The 17,342-nt window shown below is 41.6% G+C and overlaps 1 protein-coding gene across 2 annotated transcripts; it reads right to left on the bottom strand.

Annotated features, from left to right (window-relative positions):
* Positions 1-2,766: 2,766 nt before the first annotated feature.
* On the bottom strand, positions 2,767-15,974 carry rpn2 (ribophorin II). 2 transcript variants are annotated; one of them, XM_085353753.1, is made up of 18 exons: positions 15,919-15,974; positions 15,390-15,580; positions 15,194-15,289; positions 14,900-15,075; positions 14,719-14,794; positions 14,095-14,229; positions 12,226-12,402; positions 12,009-12,127; positions 11,665-11,770; positions 7,740-7,831; positions 7,506-7,620; positions 7,096-7,290; positions 6,930-7,016; positions 6,744-6,839; positions 6,135-6,210; positions 4,508-4,637; positions 3,846-3,945; positions 2,767-3,358 (listed from the first exon to the last, which is right to left on the bottom strand). In XM_085353753.1, exons 1-17 carry the CDS (start codon positions 15,929-15,931, stop codon positions 3,894-3,896), a joined length of 1,932 nt encoding a protein of 643 aa, XP_085209879.1. In that variant the 5' UTR covers positions 15,932-15,974; the 3' UTR covers positions 2,767-3,358; positions 3,846-3,893. The 2 variants fall into 2 exon arrangements, with proteins under 2 accessions (XP_085209879.1, XP_085209880.1); XM_085353754.1 differs by lacking the exon at positions 3,846-3,945.
* Between the last annotated feature and the right edge of the window lie 1,368 nt (positions 15,975-17,342).

Below are 17,342 nucleotides of genomic sequence, written 5' to 3'. Positions count from 1 at the left end.
ACGAGTTTAAAAAGAAGTCAATCAAATCAAATCAAATCAAAATTTATTTATATAGCACATTTTTAAGACCGAAGTACACCAAAGTGCTTTCCAGTAAAATCACAATACAGATAAAATCACAATAAAATATAAATTACAAATATATAAAATATAAGATGATTACATAATCTAAATACAGAGCCAGATGTAAATTACCCTAATTCGCCTTAAATGCCAGATCAAACAAATACGTTTTTAAACGTGATTTAAAAGACTGAATGGAATCTGACGCGCGAATATGAAGAGGGAGAGTATTCCATAGCCTGGGTGCAGCAACGGCAAAGGCACGGTCTCCTCTGGTCTTCAGCCGAGACCTAGGTTGTACTAAGAGCAGTTGGTCCGATGATCTTAGTGCTCTCTGAGGGCTATACAGACAGAGGAGATCAGCTAAATAGTCAGGTGCCATATTGTTTAAAATTTTATAAGTAAACAATAAAATTTTAAAATCAATTCGATATTTGATAGGAAGCCAGTGTAAATTTTTCAGAACAGGGGTGATAGAGTCAAACTTTCTAGTGCCGGTCAAGAGACGTGCTGCGGCATTCTGGACCAGCTGCAAACGCTGCAGAAGAGAAGATTGTAGACCCAAGTAGAGTGAGTTACAATAGTCCAGTCTTGACGTAATGAAAGCATGAATGAGTTTCTCTATATCTTTGTGTGGTATGTAGGGTTTAGCCTTAGAAATTAGGCGTAGTTGATGAAAGCTAGTTTTCACCACAGTAGAGACCTGTTTATCAAGTTTGAAGGAACTGTCCATGAAAACTCCAAGATTCCTGGCAGTATCAGTAAGGTAGTTAGCAACAGGCCCAAATGTGCCAGTCAATTGTCCCAGAGGCATATTTCGGTCAAAAACAATAATTTCTGTCTTCTTTCCATTTAAAGTAAGAAAGTTACGTGATAACCAGTCTTTGACATCACTCAGACAATCAAACAGAGGATGTGGTGAGGATAGAGCATCCCCAGTCAGGTGAAGGTAGATTTGAATATCATCAGCATAACAGTGAAAAGAGACATTGTGTTTCAAAAGTCTGCTGTAGTCGCATGCAACTAGTAGTTTTTGCTGCCTAATGCGACTCTTCAAACACTGCAGATTAACTGGATGTCATTCTGCTGTGTTCTGTACCTGTTACACTACAGTATGTGCTGGCATTACCATTAGCCTGTAATTGTCTACTGTGGCCATCATGGGCACGCTTTATAGACTACACAACTTCACAGAGTGTGAAACACCTTCAAAGATCCCTCCATAGGGACCACGGAGCACCTTAACTCTGGGAAGGTGAACCGTTTTTATCTTGTGTGAAGACTGATTAAAAAAATATCCCTTTAAGGGACACACATGTGTGTACAATAGCGGGGAGTGTAATCACGGTACTGTCTGCACAACTGAGGAACAAACCCCAGCAGGCAGCTGGACTCGTGGCAGCACAGGTGCTGCTTCTAACATTGTCTTAATAACAGCTCTGCTCCGTTTAGAACTCTCATTAAGCTCTGCCATTGATCCATAATGCACAAACACCAGTACCCGACATTTGAATCATCCATGAATCGGTTCTATGGATTAATAATCTTCGCAACCTGTCATTTGATCTGACTTTGAATTAATCAGGGTGTGTTATCCACAATCCACGTGAGTCCAAGTGACGAGCTTTTGATGTGATTTCTATGAGTGATTCTTAATGTTTAGGATAAAAGTTGCTCTCTGTTCCTAATGCTTCCTCCAGCCTGCTCCACTGTGTGCAGGAGAAGAGCCAAACATGTTTGGCTCTTTGTGAACACACTGATGCCTTCTACGTAAAGGACAATAAATCTCCCTCAGGTCATTTTCTCTGCATCAATGATTACAAGACTTACTGAAAACATCACAAAATGATGACAGCTACTTCACTTAATGCTGGCGTCCATTTGTAAATACAGATGTAAAGCAGTTTTCAGATAACTATAAAATACTTTGTTTAGTGCCACACTGCTGGTTTCGTTTTCTTTCAGCTCCTTGCTTAGAGAATTTTTTTAAAATACTAATAATTTTATTCTGTGATATATTTTTATCAGACGAAGCATTTTTCACAATAAATTCCTAACCTTTGGAGATAAAAGTATTCATCTTTTATCTTATATAAGCTATAGTAATAGGTTATATTCTGACTGCACTACAAAATAGCGAACTCTCCACTTTTTTTTCCCTATGCTGTGCTTTTTATTTTTATTCCCACAATCTGCTCATTTGCATTCAGTACATGTAGCCGCCCTCCACTCAGACCTGCAATAAATTCGAGGCTGCTGTGGCTCAGGAGATAGAGCAGGTCATCTACCAATCAGAGGGTTAGTAGTTCAATCTCTGGCTATTCCAGTTCAAGCACCTTAAGAGTCCTTAGGTGAGATACTGAACCCTGAATGGCCTCTGATGCATTCAGTGGAGTCTGTGGGATCACTAAAGGTGTAGCTTTTAAAAGCAGCAGTGTGACTTTGATTAAGAAAGTACTATGGCAGTGCAAGTACATTTATCATTTATCTAATGTGTTTAGGAGACACCTTTAGATTGTAGCTGGAAAAAGAAGAATGTTTTTACCCAAGCAAATATCATTTCTTTCTCCCCTACTGTGATGACAAAAAAATAAAATATATAAGAGATATATATATAATCAATTTGACATACACAAAAAACCCACTGAGCTCATATTCTTCTCTATAATAAGAAAAAGAAAGAAACACGTGAGACTTGACCTCCCCAGCACCTTTATTTCCTGTTCTTCTTTACAAAAACATCCTCAAATTGCCCTCTTTTTTTACTTATTAACAGACTTTCTCAGAGACATCGACTCTGTATCAAATAGGAAACAGCCACAGAAATGTTCCATGTGTCAGTATTACTGCCAATATGGTTCATTAACAGTTGAAAAATGTTACGAGGTGAGCTGAGGGACAAAAAAGAGGAATGTACCAAAAAAAATAAAATAAAATAAGGAGGGGGGCGGGACAAACCCAGGTTTAAAAAAAAACAAACAAACAAAAAAAAAAGAAACCAACAAAAACAGCTCGCAATAAGAAAACAAATCTCACAGGAAGATGAAGTGCAATGATCAGTAGCTCCACAGTCCTCTGCACTGAGTGTTATTCCAGACTCCCAGAGACGTGGTGATATTTCAATTTCTTCCATTTGGCAACACAGACAAACTGCATGCTTTGAAGTTTTCAACTTTTCGTCCCATTTTCTCTTAAAAAAAAAAACAAAAAAAAACAAACAAAAAACAAAACAAGGTTTTGATGGAAACAACAAAACAATCATCTTCTTTTTTCTTGCCCCTATTTTTTCTGATTTCTGTGGAGAGATACAAAAACAAGCATTAGTTATTACAGACATGACAATGAATGAATGAATGAGAACCTCTCTGGGTTCTCACTGAGCACCTGATCACTGACAAATCATGGATCATGCATTCTGATTGTGCACCCTACCACAAAAACACAGTGTAAGTAGGCAAAAACACAGAGCAACCATCATGACCAAAATCTCTCAAGTCGTGGACGATGCACGGACATGGACACAAAACACATCTCTCAAATGTAATGGTACAACCAGAACCACGAGTGTTAGACAACACAATGGAGGGACTGTCCAAGTGGCTGCATGGCTATGGTTGCAGTGATCGTGGTGGGATGAGTGAAGAGGCAAACCAGAGGGGGGGTGGGGGGGTGGCAGCAAGTACATGTGAACACTCGGAGTTAGAATGAGCACCACACAGCCATGCACGCTGCGAGACATTATGGAAATGCGCAGTGGATGCAGTCTGTGAGGATGCCCTTACTTCAGCCTGGAAGCAGAACCGACTCATTTGTTACATATGGGGGAGGCTTTATCGAAGGCTTCTATACTTTGCCAATCTACTACTTTGCTCTGCAGCAATCCTGTAAGACACAGCGAGGTGTGGATAGAAGGGTTAAAGAAAAGAAAAGAGCTTCACGAGACAAAAACTAGCCTGGAAGAAGGGACAAAGTCCTCAGTTGGAGAATGACATTGGTGAAATCGTTAATTGAAATCTTCTACGTTGTTAAATGGGCTGTTGTGAGATCAAGAGGTAAAGGCGGACAATTACAAAGCGAGCTCTCGAGTCAGAGACAAATTGCTCACTCTGGCCCTCAAAGAGCTCTACATAATCACGGTGAAGAAATTGCCCCTGATATCATCACTGCTTTCACTCCTTTAGATCTTGCTGCTGTTCTTCTCTCCTTTTCCAAGTATGCACAAGCTCTTCTACTGGCAGAGAGCCTGATATCGAAATTAGCCTCTGCAGGCCCACTGAACAGCTACGAATATAGAATAGGCACTTTCCCTCAAGTTTGGAGATAAGAACTACCTAGAAGCCTCACAGCACTGAAGTCCTTGTTATCTGGAAAAGGGCTAGGCTTTCTCTCTACCATTAAGGACTCTCTAGGAGCCATTTGTGCCAGTCGCATTTGGCAGGCGTACCTCTTCACTGCTTTCTGGGCCAGCATGCGGTTTCCGGCAAGGAAAGTTACACCGCCGATGATTGCCAGGTACTTCAGAGTCTGGAACATGTTCAGGTGGGTCCAGTAGACGTACATCAGGCCCAGCATGGCTGAAATGAAACAGCCAAATAGATTTGAACATTAATGACCACCCAGCCAAGTTCCCCATCTCCACTCCTTCACAACATATAGAATGCTCCAATGCCATGATATATGATATACTGAGCCATAGTCCTTTGAATTTGACATATATCTTCATGGTAACAAAAGGAAATAATTATAGAATAAAACCTTTAATATTTTTACTGGAAGTATTACAGTGGTCCTGTGGTTTGGACAGCCAGCAACAGCCATTAACAGAACTGCAGCCACCATCCTGTTGCGCTGTAGTAGCCATTGTGGTGTCACGTCATTCACTCTAAAACTTACACTATAGCCTACATGTGTTAGTATCATGGATCACATTAGCTGGTTAATTAACATGCCAACTCAACTAGCATTTAACAAGTGGCTTCTTCCTAATGGCTCATCCTACAAAGCTTACAGAAACCACGCTCTGTCCTGACATCTGCAAACACGTTGCTGATGAGTTTATGGGCTCAGTCACTTGTTACGGGTCACACTAAATGAGTCCAATATTTAAATATTTAAACTTCTAAGAGTCCCTCAGCCTAGTGACTGTTTAGTGATCCCCAGGGAGCCGCTGGTCTAAGAAAAACTGAACCCGACCCAGTTAGCAAGTAGTTGTGGCAGGTTGCTGCCAGTCACTAACATGAGATAGGTTTCCTATCCCATTCTGGTTCTAAAAACACTACCCTGTGCAACTGGTTTCACCCAGCAGTAACCAGCCAACATTTGCTAACTGGTTGGGGAACACACATTTTTCCCTTTATATTCTGGGAAGCGGCCACTAAGAAAGCACAAATGTTCCACGAAAATGTTTTAAGTTGCGTTAAAAATTACATTAAACTGTTACAGAGCCATGAAGGTTTTGCCACGTGTGCACAGAGACATCGGGAGACACGGCACTTCGAAGGAAATTTTTTATGCCTAAAACACAAACCTCCCTTTAAAGAGAGCACTGTGGCAGGTGAAGCATCGGATCTGTGTGGCGTGACGAGAACACTGAACTCTGTGGTGATAAAAAACGCACAGAGCTAAGTCTGCTGGAATTCTGCATTGTTTTCCTGTCACAATTGCCTGTCGCACTTTTGTGTCATCATGAAGTGCCCTCGATTTCAGTGGTTTTGACACTTCATGGGAGATGTAGCCCCACCAGATGTTTACTTTGGAGAGCAATTTGCACAACAATAGTGATGATGGAAATGAGCAGAAATTTGCATTTCCTGTTGTCGTGCTTTTCTGGGTTTAAATTTTTGCTTCTTTTGGCTGCTAAATTCCGCACATGGAAAACTGACTTAATGTCACAGAGGTGTTTGGGGAATTTCATGAATAATGCATACTTAGAATAATCATTCTGCGTAATGTCAGCTGTTCTTACAGCAATTCGCTCATCGTGTAGAACAACAGCGGGCAAACAGCAGGCAGAGAAGCTGGAAAAAAGTCGAGTCTGTGGCAAAGATTTCATTTCAAACACGGGGACTAACCTGCGTGTCCCAGATGGAACAGGATGGTGCTCGGAGAGAAGCTGAAGCTGGAGATGTTGGCGCCGAGCTTGACCCACTACAGAGGAGAGAGGGGAATAAAACACAATGTGATTTTTCGTCCTCTGCAAGAGGACAAAAGAGCCAAAAAAATTGTTTACCACCTAACGCACAATGAACTGATCCACGGTAACAATGACTATTATTCATCACTGAAAATGCCAGGGGAAAAATACACTATAGCTTTTGTGATTTCAAATTAAAACAAGTATTATAGTCATAGTGGACTAGAGTCTCATTCACTGTCTGTGAAGGCTTCATACTGAAGAGCTTTTCAACAGGGGAAAAAAAGATCACTGCACAGAGCAATAGCACAGGCGGACGAGCTATCAGGGAAAGCTTGGACTGATAATGAAATAGGTTTGTTTGTAGGTGTGTCTCTTTAAATAGCAAATTACTTCCATACGTATACGAAACCACAGCTAGATGGAGAGTGGAAAAAAAAAAAAAAAAAAAAAAGGGAAACATTTTGTACAAACATATTATTATTATTATTATTATTATTATTATTATTATTATTATTATTATTATTATTATTATTATTATTATTACCAGAATGAGCAGCAGCAGGAAGGGAGACAGGATGAGTGCAGTGAAGGTGTTGGAAACCACTGTGGAGGGCTTCTTCTCAGGTTCCCTGAACAGATGCTGCACAAACATGAGGAGATTGTTAAAATCAAGCTGGTTTCATTCTATCATCAGCCAGTAAATGAGATGTTAACAGAGCATAACTAGTACCTGAATCTCTGGTTTGGGTACATAAAGAGTCTTAGGTTGAATTGTTGCCGGGGCCTCCTCATCCACGAACTTCAGAATGACGTCGGCCTTTCAAAAGATTAAAAGTGGGTGAGCAGGGTTTACGTCAGCGAGGACTCGCTATCGCCAACAGGCCTCAGACACTCACCACGTTCCACAGGATGGGATTCTCTAAAGTGGCGTCTCCAACGATGAGGTAGAGAGAATAGGTGCCAGAGATGGAGTCGAATTCCGATTTCCGCTCGGCTGTGTCCAACTCAAACTTGTACAGGTTCTTGCTGTCGGGTTCGGCCACAAACACGACCTCCTGGCCAGTTTTCTGATTGTGCAGCCGTACAAAGGTCTGCAACATGGACAAGAAACAGGTTTTTGACATCAGGTGAGGGTTTGAGCTCACCCTCCTGCCATAACCAGTGTGTCTTCTTGCGTTTGACTAGACGTTCACTATGAGGGCCGTATGGTCACAAACGAGACTATAAAAGCAGACGAAGTCAGAAACAAGTGTTCTGTCAGCAGTTTGCTGTAGACATGTGTTCCTGTCACACTCTGATTACACACCTGGTGAGGTGTGAGCTCCACTCCAGTGTTAATGTCAACCAGCTGGAAGGACATGGCAAAGTTCTGGTGGCTGTCTGCTGTGAAGGAGCTCTTAGCTTTGGAAGGATAGTCCACCCTGCATGTGTATTTACCAAAAAGAAAAGACAAAAACAGATGAAAATCTTTTAGTATTTTACTTTCCTCTTACGGTGGATCAACAAAAGCTGGCACCACTTTTTAAATTTGATTTCCAACCTGGTGGTCTTTGTGCCGATGCTCTGGTCCTTATCCACCACAGAGAGGTCCATGTTGGTCACAGCCACCTCTGTGGACACCTTCACTTTAAGCTACAGGTGGAGACAGAGTACAAAGCAGAGTCATGAGTACAGTAGTCAAAGTGTGTGCACAAACAATGCAATGAGAATTCAGTGGTTCCCCACACAGCCTGCACACGGGCAGGCAGCCCGGGTATATTAAAGCCTGAACAGATTATCCTGGATGCAAATCACATTCTACACATCTGTGATGGATCTAAAAGGAGTGGACAATCCCTTTACTCTTGTTTTCAAAGTTTAATCACTGCTCAAATGTCTCCTTAATATGGTTTAATATGCTACTGTGGAAAAACTCAACAGCATTCAGCTGCTTCCCCAGAGAGGATCGCAGAATCCAACTCCACAGTAGCTGGACCAAAGCTTGCATCAGCAGCCCCGGAGGGCCACTCCAACCAAAATGTGTAGCAGATGGAGAGCTGGTCCATACGTGACTACACCGAGACTGCAAAAGAGCAAAATGAGAACTACAAGTGCCAACTTCAAGACGGTGCCATCATCCCTCGGATCAGAGGTTTGCTGGACTGACATATGATTTTACTTTTTTTTTTTTTCCCCACAAAGTACATGGCAAATACAATACTTGCTGATGAGAACCTTATAAACATAATTATTTCTTTATTCATTTAAGAAATGATGGATCCCTGTTTTTCCTTCTCCTTTCCTTCTTCTGCTTTCCTTCTCCAAGCTGCTGGACTTGAATGAACACAAATTTTAAACTGGTGCAGCAGGTACTTCACACACACACACACACCAGCACCACGTTAGAGTGGTCTGTCCAACGATTTCTGTAACTGGGTTCACATCCACTTCATGTCGTGACTGGCCAGCTGCGAGGAGCCAAGAAAGCAGCCTGATTTTGTACTTCTCTCTCTCGTGTTCCCTTTTCCATTGGACACAGAGCATTTTACGGCACTTCTCCTGTGAACAACCAGGTGAAATATCCTGACAGTCTCCATGGAGAGACTGTCTGATGACGTGCACCATTGTTCCCACATACTGCACAGTATCCTGTTATACCCCACCCTCCAGCTTTGTCATGTCTCAATATGAATGAACAAGAGCTGCACAAATATGTTCTTCTAATTTTTGTTTTTAACTATATAGAAAACAAGATCATCTGCATAACCACATCTCCCTGATCAAGTTTTATTTATTTGGTTTTCAGTTAGATTGTAGCTAAAGTTCAATCTGCTGAAAAAAACAAACATGTTTTTAAGTTAGGAAATACATAAAGATTGTAGAGCACTCGTGTTAATAATTGCAAACTCATTACTGACCAAAACTATTCTGATTTCTGCCATAACTGAACATCAGCAGTGAAAGAAAGCTCCTGAAGCTGTAGAGGACCACCGTTTCCACAAGCCCAACAGCAGGCACTTTGTCATTAATACAAACAGCCTGCTGGTTAGTGGGATGGGCAGTACACCAGATGTATCAGCATACATGCAGTAATTTCTTTAATTATATGAATATTAAGTCAATAATAAGTCAAACAGCACTCAATAAACCAAAATGCCTATTGTGGATTTTACAGGAGTTAGAGCTGCATCCACACGTAGCGACCAGAGCACACAGAAAGTGATCGAGTAAAATAATCACTGGGATGCAAAGTTGACGGAAAGCGAGTACCAATGCGAGTGCAGGATACTTTCGATTGAGATATGACCTAGTAGTAAATGCATTAAAGGGTTACCTAGGCAACTGGAGCCTGGAACGTGTGCAAGCGATGAGCTGTCAGCTTCAAAGGGAATCATTTTGTGTGGACACAGTTTAAGAAGTTGAAGCTCAAGCTACACTTGTAGTATATTCATTAAAAGGAAAGTTTTCTATGCAGTCTATGCAGCGCTGTTCAAAACTAAGCACACCCCAACATTCAACAGCTTGCAGAACCACCTTTAGCAGCACCGTCACTGTTTTGTGTATGATTTTATCCGTCTCTCACATCGTTGTAGAGGAATTCTGACCCCACCCTTCTTTACAAAACTGCGTCAGCTCATTGAGGTTTGACTATATTTGATTAAGGCATTCATTTAAGCACAGCTCTCTTAAGATCAACAGCATATTGATCAGGTTGAGTTCTAGACTTTGACTGGACCTTTACGACATGTTGATTCTTTTCTCTTTCAGCCATTCCAAACTTTACTGCCAGAAAGAAGAAGAGTTTGTGCTGATGTGCCGTGTTTGGTTTTTCCCAAACATGGTAGATGTACATTATGGCCAAACATCTCCACCTATTCACATAAGTTTTGCTTTAATAATCAACAGCTTCCTGAAATCAAAGCACGTAACAGTGTTTGAAATATGAACACTTTCCAAATCTTTCATATTTACAGAATGGTATTCTGGGTAATGTCATCTTTCAAGGTAGAATAACAGTACAACAGCTGGGAGGATGTTTGTGGCTACATATAAAGACGAGGATGAAGAAAGAGACGCGACATGCCCTAACGCAGACCTTCCCAAAGTGGGGGCGCAGAGCCATTGCAGGGGGGGCGCGGTATGAAAAGGGGGGGGGAGGCTTGGACACTGCTAGCACGGGGCGCCCACACAAACGCAAAGCAGGAGATGAAGCATCGCGGAATATGTTTCCAAACCAACTTCATTCTAAGCCAAAGACTAGAAAATATGGTGAAGCAAATCTTCCCTTTGGCTTCACCTGCACAAGTGCCGAGGTAGGTCTCCCCTGCAGGATTGGTTTTCCCTGCGTCGGGAGCAGCGCTGGGCTGTTCAAATCACGGACAAACAGGATCCCACAGCTGTTTGTTTTTAAACCCATTTTGCACAGAGAGGCATTTTTTGAAAAATGGATTGATAGTAATGTTGAATATTATTACACAGGAAAAAAAACAACTACACGTAAAATAATCCCACTGTGACGCCTCTGCCTTTGTAAATGGAGGGACAGTAACTGCGTGTGTATATGTAAACATGTAAAACCTGAAGATTAACAGTATTTTGTCTCTATCTGCCATTCTGCAATTCATCTCACGTAAACAATAACGTGGCGCACAGCGTGACGTGAAAAAAAGGCACACACCTTTGACGTTGTGTTACGAACTCTGTATTCCTCGTCCACACGTAAACATAAAAAAGGAGTTTTAAAAAAAATCTCAGTTTTCGGTGATTTGAAACGCCGTTTAGGTGCGGACGAAAGGCCCAAGCACATAGAAACAGCTGCGTTTTCAAAAATACCCGTGTAGGTGTGGACGTACCGTACAAGAGTTAGTAGTTTATTTTATTATTACCTGTAATTTATTGCAGATTACTTGTATTTGCTTAATTGTTTACTAAATGTTTGAGGTGTGAAATAAACCGCAATGGAGCAAAATATGGGTGTGTGTGGTTGGAGGATGTGTTTGTGCGCGCGCAGGGCGCGAACATTTTTCTTGTAAAACAAAGGGGGGCCCAGCAAAATAAAGTTTGGGAACCACTGCCCTAACGTAACATAACATGTGACTAACAGAGAGCTGTGTGTATTTTAAGCTTTTTAGTTAAAGAAAAAATGAAAAAATTTTTTTTTGACTTTTTCATATTTGCTTGTTGCTTTGCTCTGCAAACACTAACGAGTCACATATTTGCTTCAAAACAGCAGCAATTAAAAGTGACCTTAGGTGCAGACTACAGGCCTCAGGCAAATATTTCATATTAGTTAAGGGGGGGTCTAAGACTACTTTTCTTATTGTTCTGATTGTGTGTTATTACAATGATTTATTTTACATATACCCCTGACAAAAGGGAAAAGGAGTCACTGTAAACCTAAATAAAGAACCACTGATTGGAAAAATAACAATGACTATTATTGTGCATGCCAATTCCAGCTAAATGCAGCAAGAAAAAAAACGTACCTCGACATGATTGGCAACCAGCCGGCTGTCCCCGGTCACTGCAATGGTGAACTGGTAATATCCGCTGGCTGGCTGGCTGGACATGAAGTTCAGTTCAAAGACGCCGCTGAAAAGGAGAAAATAAGAAGAACTCAGTATAACAGCTGGGGTTGCAGTCACAATTTACTGTAAAATGAAAGTACGTTGGGATATTATGTAAAGAGGATTAGAAACACAATCTACAGCCAATGACAACTGTCTGCTTTAATACTGGAGTTTACCCTGTCGTTGGGGATAAATCTCAACTTCTGGGGAACTTGAGAGACGACTGTACAGCTAACATACATTTGGATTCTTATACATACTCATTAATTGTGAATGGTGCTTGGTTGAGAATAGCAGCCTTCGAGGCCACAGCGTATGCAGATTCCACCACCACGTTGGCTGAGTCTAGTGGTTGAGACATGACATCAGTGACAAGGAGCTGTGAATCAGAAAGAGAGAGAGACAGGGTGATGTGACTGTGAGGTGATTAAAAACCACACTGAGGGCTGTAGATAGAACACGATCCATCATGTGTACCTGCAGGGTTGGCTGGCTGTGGGAAACAGTAGCTGGGCCCTGGGCAGTGACGACTACCGGTACGTGGAAGCGGTTGCCGGACAGAGCAGCGGCGGCGCTTGCCACGCTGAAAGCCTCAGCCAGAGAGTCCCAGGATTTCTTGCTGAAGATAGAATTCACCAGCTGGATGACCTGATCCTGTGTGAAGAGAACATTTGCCATCAATACCAAGCCAAATCGATATACAGTGGGGCAAAAAAGTATTTAGTCAGCCACCGATTGTGCAAGTTCCCCCACCTAAAATGATGACAGAGGTCAGTAATTTGCACCAGAGGTACACTTCAACTGTGAGAGACAGAATGTGAAAAAGAAATCCATGAATTCACATGGTAGGATTTGTAAAGAATTTATTCGTAAATCAGGGTGGAAAATAAGTATTTGGTCAATAACAAAAATACAACTCAATACTTTGTAACATAACCTTTGTTGGCAATAACAGAGGTCAAACGTTTACTATAGGTCTTTACCAGGTTTGCACACACAGTAGCTGGTATTTTGGCCCATTCCTCCATGCAGATCTTCTCGAGAGCAGTGATGTTTTGGGGCTGTCGCCGAGCAACACGGACTTTCAACTCCCGCCACAGATTTTCTATGGGGTTGAGGTCTGGAGACTGGCTAGGCCACTCCAGGACTTTCAAATGCTTCTTACGGAGCCACTCCTTTGTTGCCCGGGCGGTGTGTTTTGGATCATTGTCATGTTGGAAGACCCAGCCTCGTTTCATCTTCAAAGTTCTCACTGATGGAAGGAGGTTTTGGCTCAAAATCTCACGATACATGGCCCCATTCATTCTGTCCTTAACACGGATCAGTCGTCCTGTCCCCTTGGCAGAAAAACAGCCCCATAGCATGATGTTTCCACCCCCATGCTTCACAGTAGGTATGGTGTTCTTGGGATGCAACTCAGTATTCTTCTTCCTCCAAACACGACGAGTTGAGTTTATACCAAAAAGTTCTATTTTGGTTTCATCTGACCACATGACATTCTCCCAATCCTCTGCTGTATCATCCATGTGCTCTCTGGCAAACTTCAGACGGGCCTGGACATGCACTGGCTTCAGCAGCGGAACACGTCTGGCACTGCGGGATTTGATTCCCTGCCGTTGTAGTGTGTTACTGATGGTGACCTTTGTTACTTTGGTCCCAGCTCTCTGCAGGTCATTCACCAGGTCCCCCCGTGTGGTTCTGGGATCTTTGCTCACCGTTCTCATGATCATTTTGACCCCACGGGATGAGATCTTGCGTGGAGCCCCAGATCGAGGGAGATTATCAGTGGTCTTGTATGTCTTCCATTTTCTGATGATTGCTCCCACAGTTGATTTTTTCACACCAAGCTGCTTGCCTATTGTAGATTCACTCTTCCCAGTCTGGTGCAGGTCTACAATACTTTTCCTGGTGTCCTTCGAAAGCTCTTTGGTCTTGGCCATGGCGGAGTTTGGAGTCTGACTGTTTGAGGCTGTGGACAGGTGTCTTTTATACAGATGATGAGTTCAAACAGGTGCCATTCATACAGGTAACGAGTGGGGGACAGAAAAGCGTCTTACAGAAGACGTTACAGGTCTGTGAGAGCCAGAGATTTTCCTTGTTTGAGGTGACCAAATACTTATTTTCCACCCTAATTTACGAATAAATTCTTTACAAATCCTACCATGTGGATTCATGGATTTTTTTTTCACATTCTGTCTCTCACAGTTGAAGTGTACCTCTGGTGCAAATTACTGACCTCTGTCATCATTTTAGGTGGGGGAACTTGCACAATCGGTGGCTGACTAAATACTTTTTTGCCCCACTGTAACTTCAGCTGGTACAGCACCTCACAAACAGATATCAGACCTCTTTGATAGGAGGCTCCATGTCCATGTGATCTGACAGGGAATAAGCAGCGGTCACAAACATGGCGGTTGCTTCGAGTCCCTCTTCAAACTGGAGGTAGAGGCCACCGAGGTCATCCAAGCGAGCTGTCAGATCCTGGAAGGGAAAAGCCATCAGAAGAGGAGTTAGAATTTACCTTAATGTCTGTCGTGCATATTGTTGCAGTGATAGATACTCTTATTAAACAAAGCCAAGGTCAGCATATGTACAAGTAACACCTCCGAGTCAAAAGTTCAGACTTCAGAGGGTTTTTTTTACTCCCGACTCCTTACTGTCACTGAGAGAGGATATCACTGACTTGCTCAGCTCATCTGTTGTTCACACCTTGTGACTGGTAAAAAGAAGCCAACCAGAAGGAAACTAAAATGCCTCATTTGAACAAAGAGGCTGTCCCAAGGCCTAGTGCAACACAAATGTGGATCATTTGCAGCTTTACATCATGCAAAGCAATCCTTTTAGGGTCAAAGAATAAAAATATAAAACCATAAGTAAATACAATAGGGCCCATTTTGAAGATATAGGATTTCTTGCTATAAATCAAAAAATAGTGAGACAGCACCATCTGGTGGTAGTTTTAAAGTTCACCTCAATTTCTTCCAGTATTCCTCCGAGCTCTGCCTGCTGGGAAAGCTGGGATGCTGTTTGCAGAGCCATGGTGATGCTGTCCAAAGAGAACACCCATTTATTGTAAAATAAGATGCATAGACTCTCTTTATTTTTATTGTATTTTTTTGGTAATGACAACTGAAAAGCATCTAACACTTACGCCATAACATTATCCTCTTTGTTGATCCGGGCTGTCAAGGAACCTACAACTTCCTGGGAAGCAAGAGGAAGCCCAAGAGAGCTGAGAGCAGTCACAGCCCGATGAATCTGAGTCATGGTCGAATCTTCACTGACTGCAGCCAGGAGGAGGTCGCGGGTTTCGTTGGATACAGGGATCTAAAGAGTTAAAAACAAAAACAATGCACACAAATGTAATTCATGCATTTCTGTTACACTTATCTCTAACAGAAAGAAGGGATAACAGACAGAGAGACACCATGAAATATTTTTATACCTCACATCCTGAAATGGCACGACTGATCTCAGCAGCAAAGAAGAGTGAATCAACACTAGTGGAATCAAGCTGAGATTTCACAAACTGGCACACATCCTAAAAACAAACAAATGCAAAACAGCCACATAGTGAAGACCGATGGGAGTCTAGAGTCCATATATTACATATGCAAATAATGAAGGACTGTTTTTCTCACTTCGTGATCGGGAACTGTCGCTCCCAGCTTGGTCAGACCTACAACTGAGTAGTATGCGGACTCCAGGTCAGTGAACTGCTGGCTCAGGAGGTTCTGCAGTCGGGCCACATCAGACAGGGAGAGGTAATGTGACGGTGTGAGCGCCTGAGCTCCGGAAAGAGCCAGGCTGAGAAAGAACAACCCGAACAGCCCTGCGGACACACAGCATGGACTAAGTAATCTGACGCCGGCTGCTGCTCGAAAGGTGAATTCATAAACACAAAATTAAATATATAATAAACAGAATAATACATTTTTATAATAGCTTCTCAACATACAATTCATTCATTCATGTAACGCTCGCTCGTGCAGGTCTAGCTACGAGCCAGCAAGCTAACGTCAGTAGGAAACGGCACACTGCGAGCACAGAGCGGTATTTTTCCACCAACGATAAAACCTGCATTTCAACAAAAGCTTACACGACATGAATAAAACCAAAGATGCACATAAATGACATTCAATTCGGCGTTTTGTAAAGGAATGTACTCACTAGACCGGTCCATGTCTTGAGGTCTAATGCAGCGTCACCAAAAGCGACGATTACTTCCGGTGTCTCAGAGCGCGACCTGTCAGTAGGGGGATATCCGGCTGTACACGTTGCATTTAAAAATAAATGCCCACTAAAATTATCATTTTTATTATTATTATTTTAATATATAAATACTTTGTATACGTGTAAGACGCACTGTAAATAAAATAATGGTCTATATTTACATTCTTTGACATCGAATGCAAACTGTAGATCATGTTCGCAAATATCAGCTGTGCCGTCGCCATACTGCAACAGGATTCTGGATGCTTTCAGGAAATTTCTAGATTTTTGTACCTATACAGCTACCGATATCACTGTAAAGTAGTATTTGCAAATCGGACTTGTTTAGTTTTTGTTTTTCATTTATAAAAACCGCATTTAAATTGTAAGCATTTTACAACTAATTTTAAAAGTACACTAATGTGACCAACTGTGCTTTTTTTGCACTTGACTTGTAAAAGCCTATATGACATTTTTTTTATTTCACCATTCATTAACCGCATAGAGAAGTTTTCGTCGTTTAATAATGTTAAAGTTTTCTTGAAGCAAACGGTATTATTAAAGTTCTTCATGACCGGGCCAAGTGTCCTCTTATGTGGAAATCAAAATATGGTCACCCTAAAGTACACCACGTGAGTCAACTGCCAAAACCTGTTTTTATCGAGGTGGTTTCTTGTGCTGATGGTGAGTACATTAAGTGTACTCCACTTACACTGATACTTTCAATGGAAACAGTTTGTTTTTGAATTTTTCACAGGCTTACATAGAGCCTTAGGAAATTGTTTTTTCACATTCCTGTGTACTCAGAAATTTAGATCTTGCATTAAGAAAATGTGATTGGAAAATTCTGAAAGTTAATATCTTAATTTAAGTTACCTGGACAACTCCAACTCAAGCTAGGAAAGAACTTTAACCTCTAACCTTTAACCTGCTGAGGCTTCCTGATTGTTGGGTCTTTGCCTTGTAATATAATGTGACCCGATTCAAATGTTGTGAATTGGTGCCATATAAACATAATTGAACAAAATGTTGCATAAACTAAGACAGGCTCCAATTATTAGACCACACTTTCAGCACATTCCAACTAAAACAAAGCCTACTTTATACACCTTAATTTGTCAGGACTGCATCACAAAGTTGCAGCAGCATAATCAAACAGCAAGTGTATTGAACATATCAGTATTTTATTCAATTCTGCAACATTCTTGTATGACAGAGCAAACAGTCAACTCTATTTACAGTGTCACATTATTTATAATCCCCTTCACACCAACAGTTGGAACACTTTTACACCTTCACTACATCTCACATAAATGACTATTACAGATTAAAACTTGAGATGTACGCATCTTGATGGGTAGCTCCTCATCTTTAGAGATATG

Source organism: Diplotaxodon limnothrissa, linkage group LG5 (genome assembly GCF_057381915.1).
Source record: "Diplotaxodon limnothrissa isolate DT_005_m linkage group LG5, D_limnothrissa_male_GT1.1, whole genome shotgun sequence".
NCBI lineage: Eukaryota > Metazoa > Chordata > Actinopteri > Cichliformes > Cichlidae > Diplotaxodon > Diplotaxodon limnothrissa.
The sequence above is the reverse complement of the archived record's forward strand: the minus strand, read 5'-3'. Positions and strand labels throughout refer to the sequence as shown.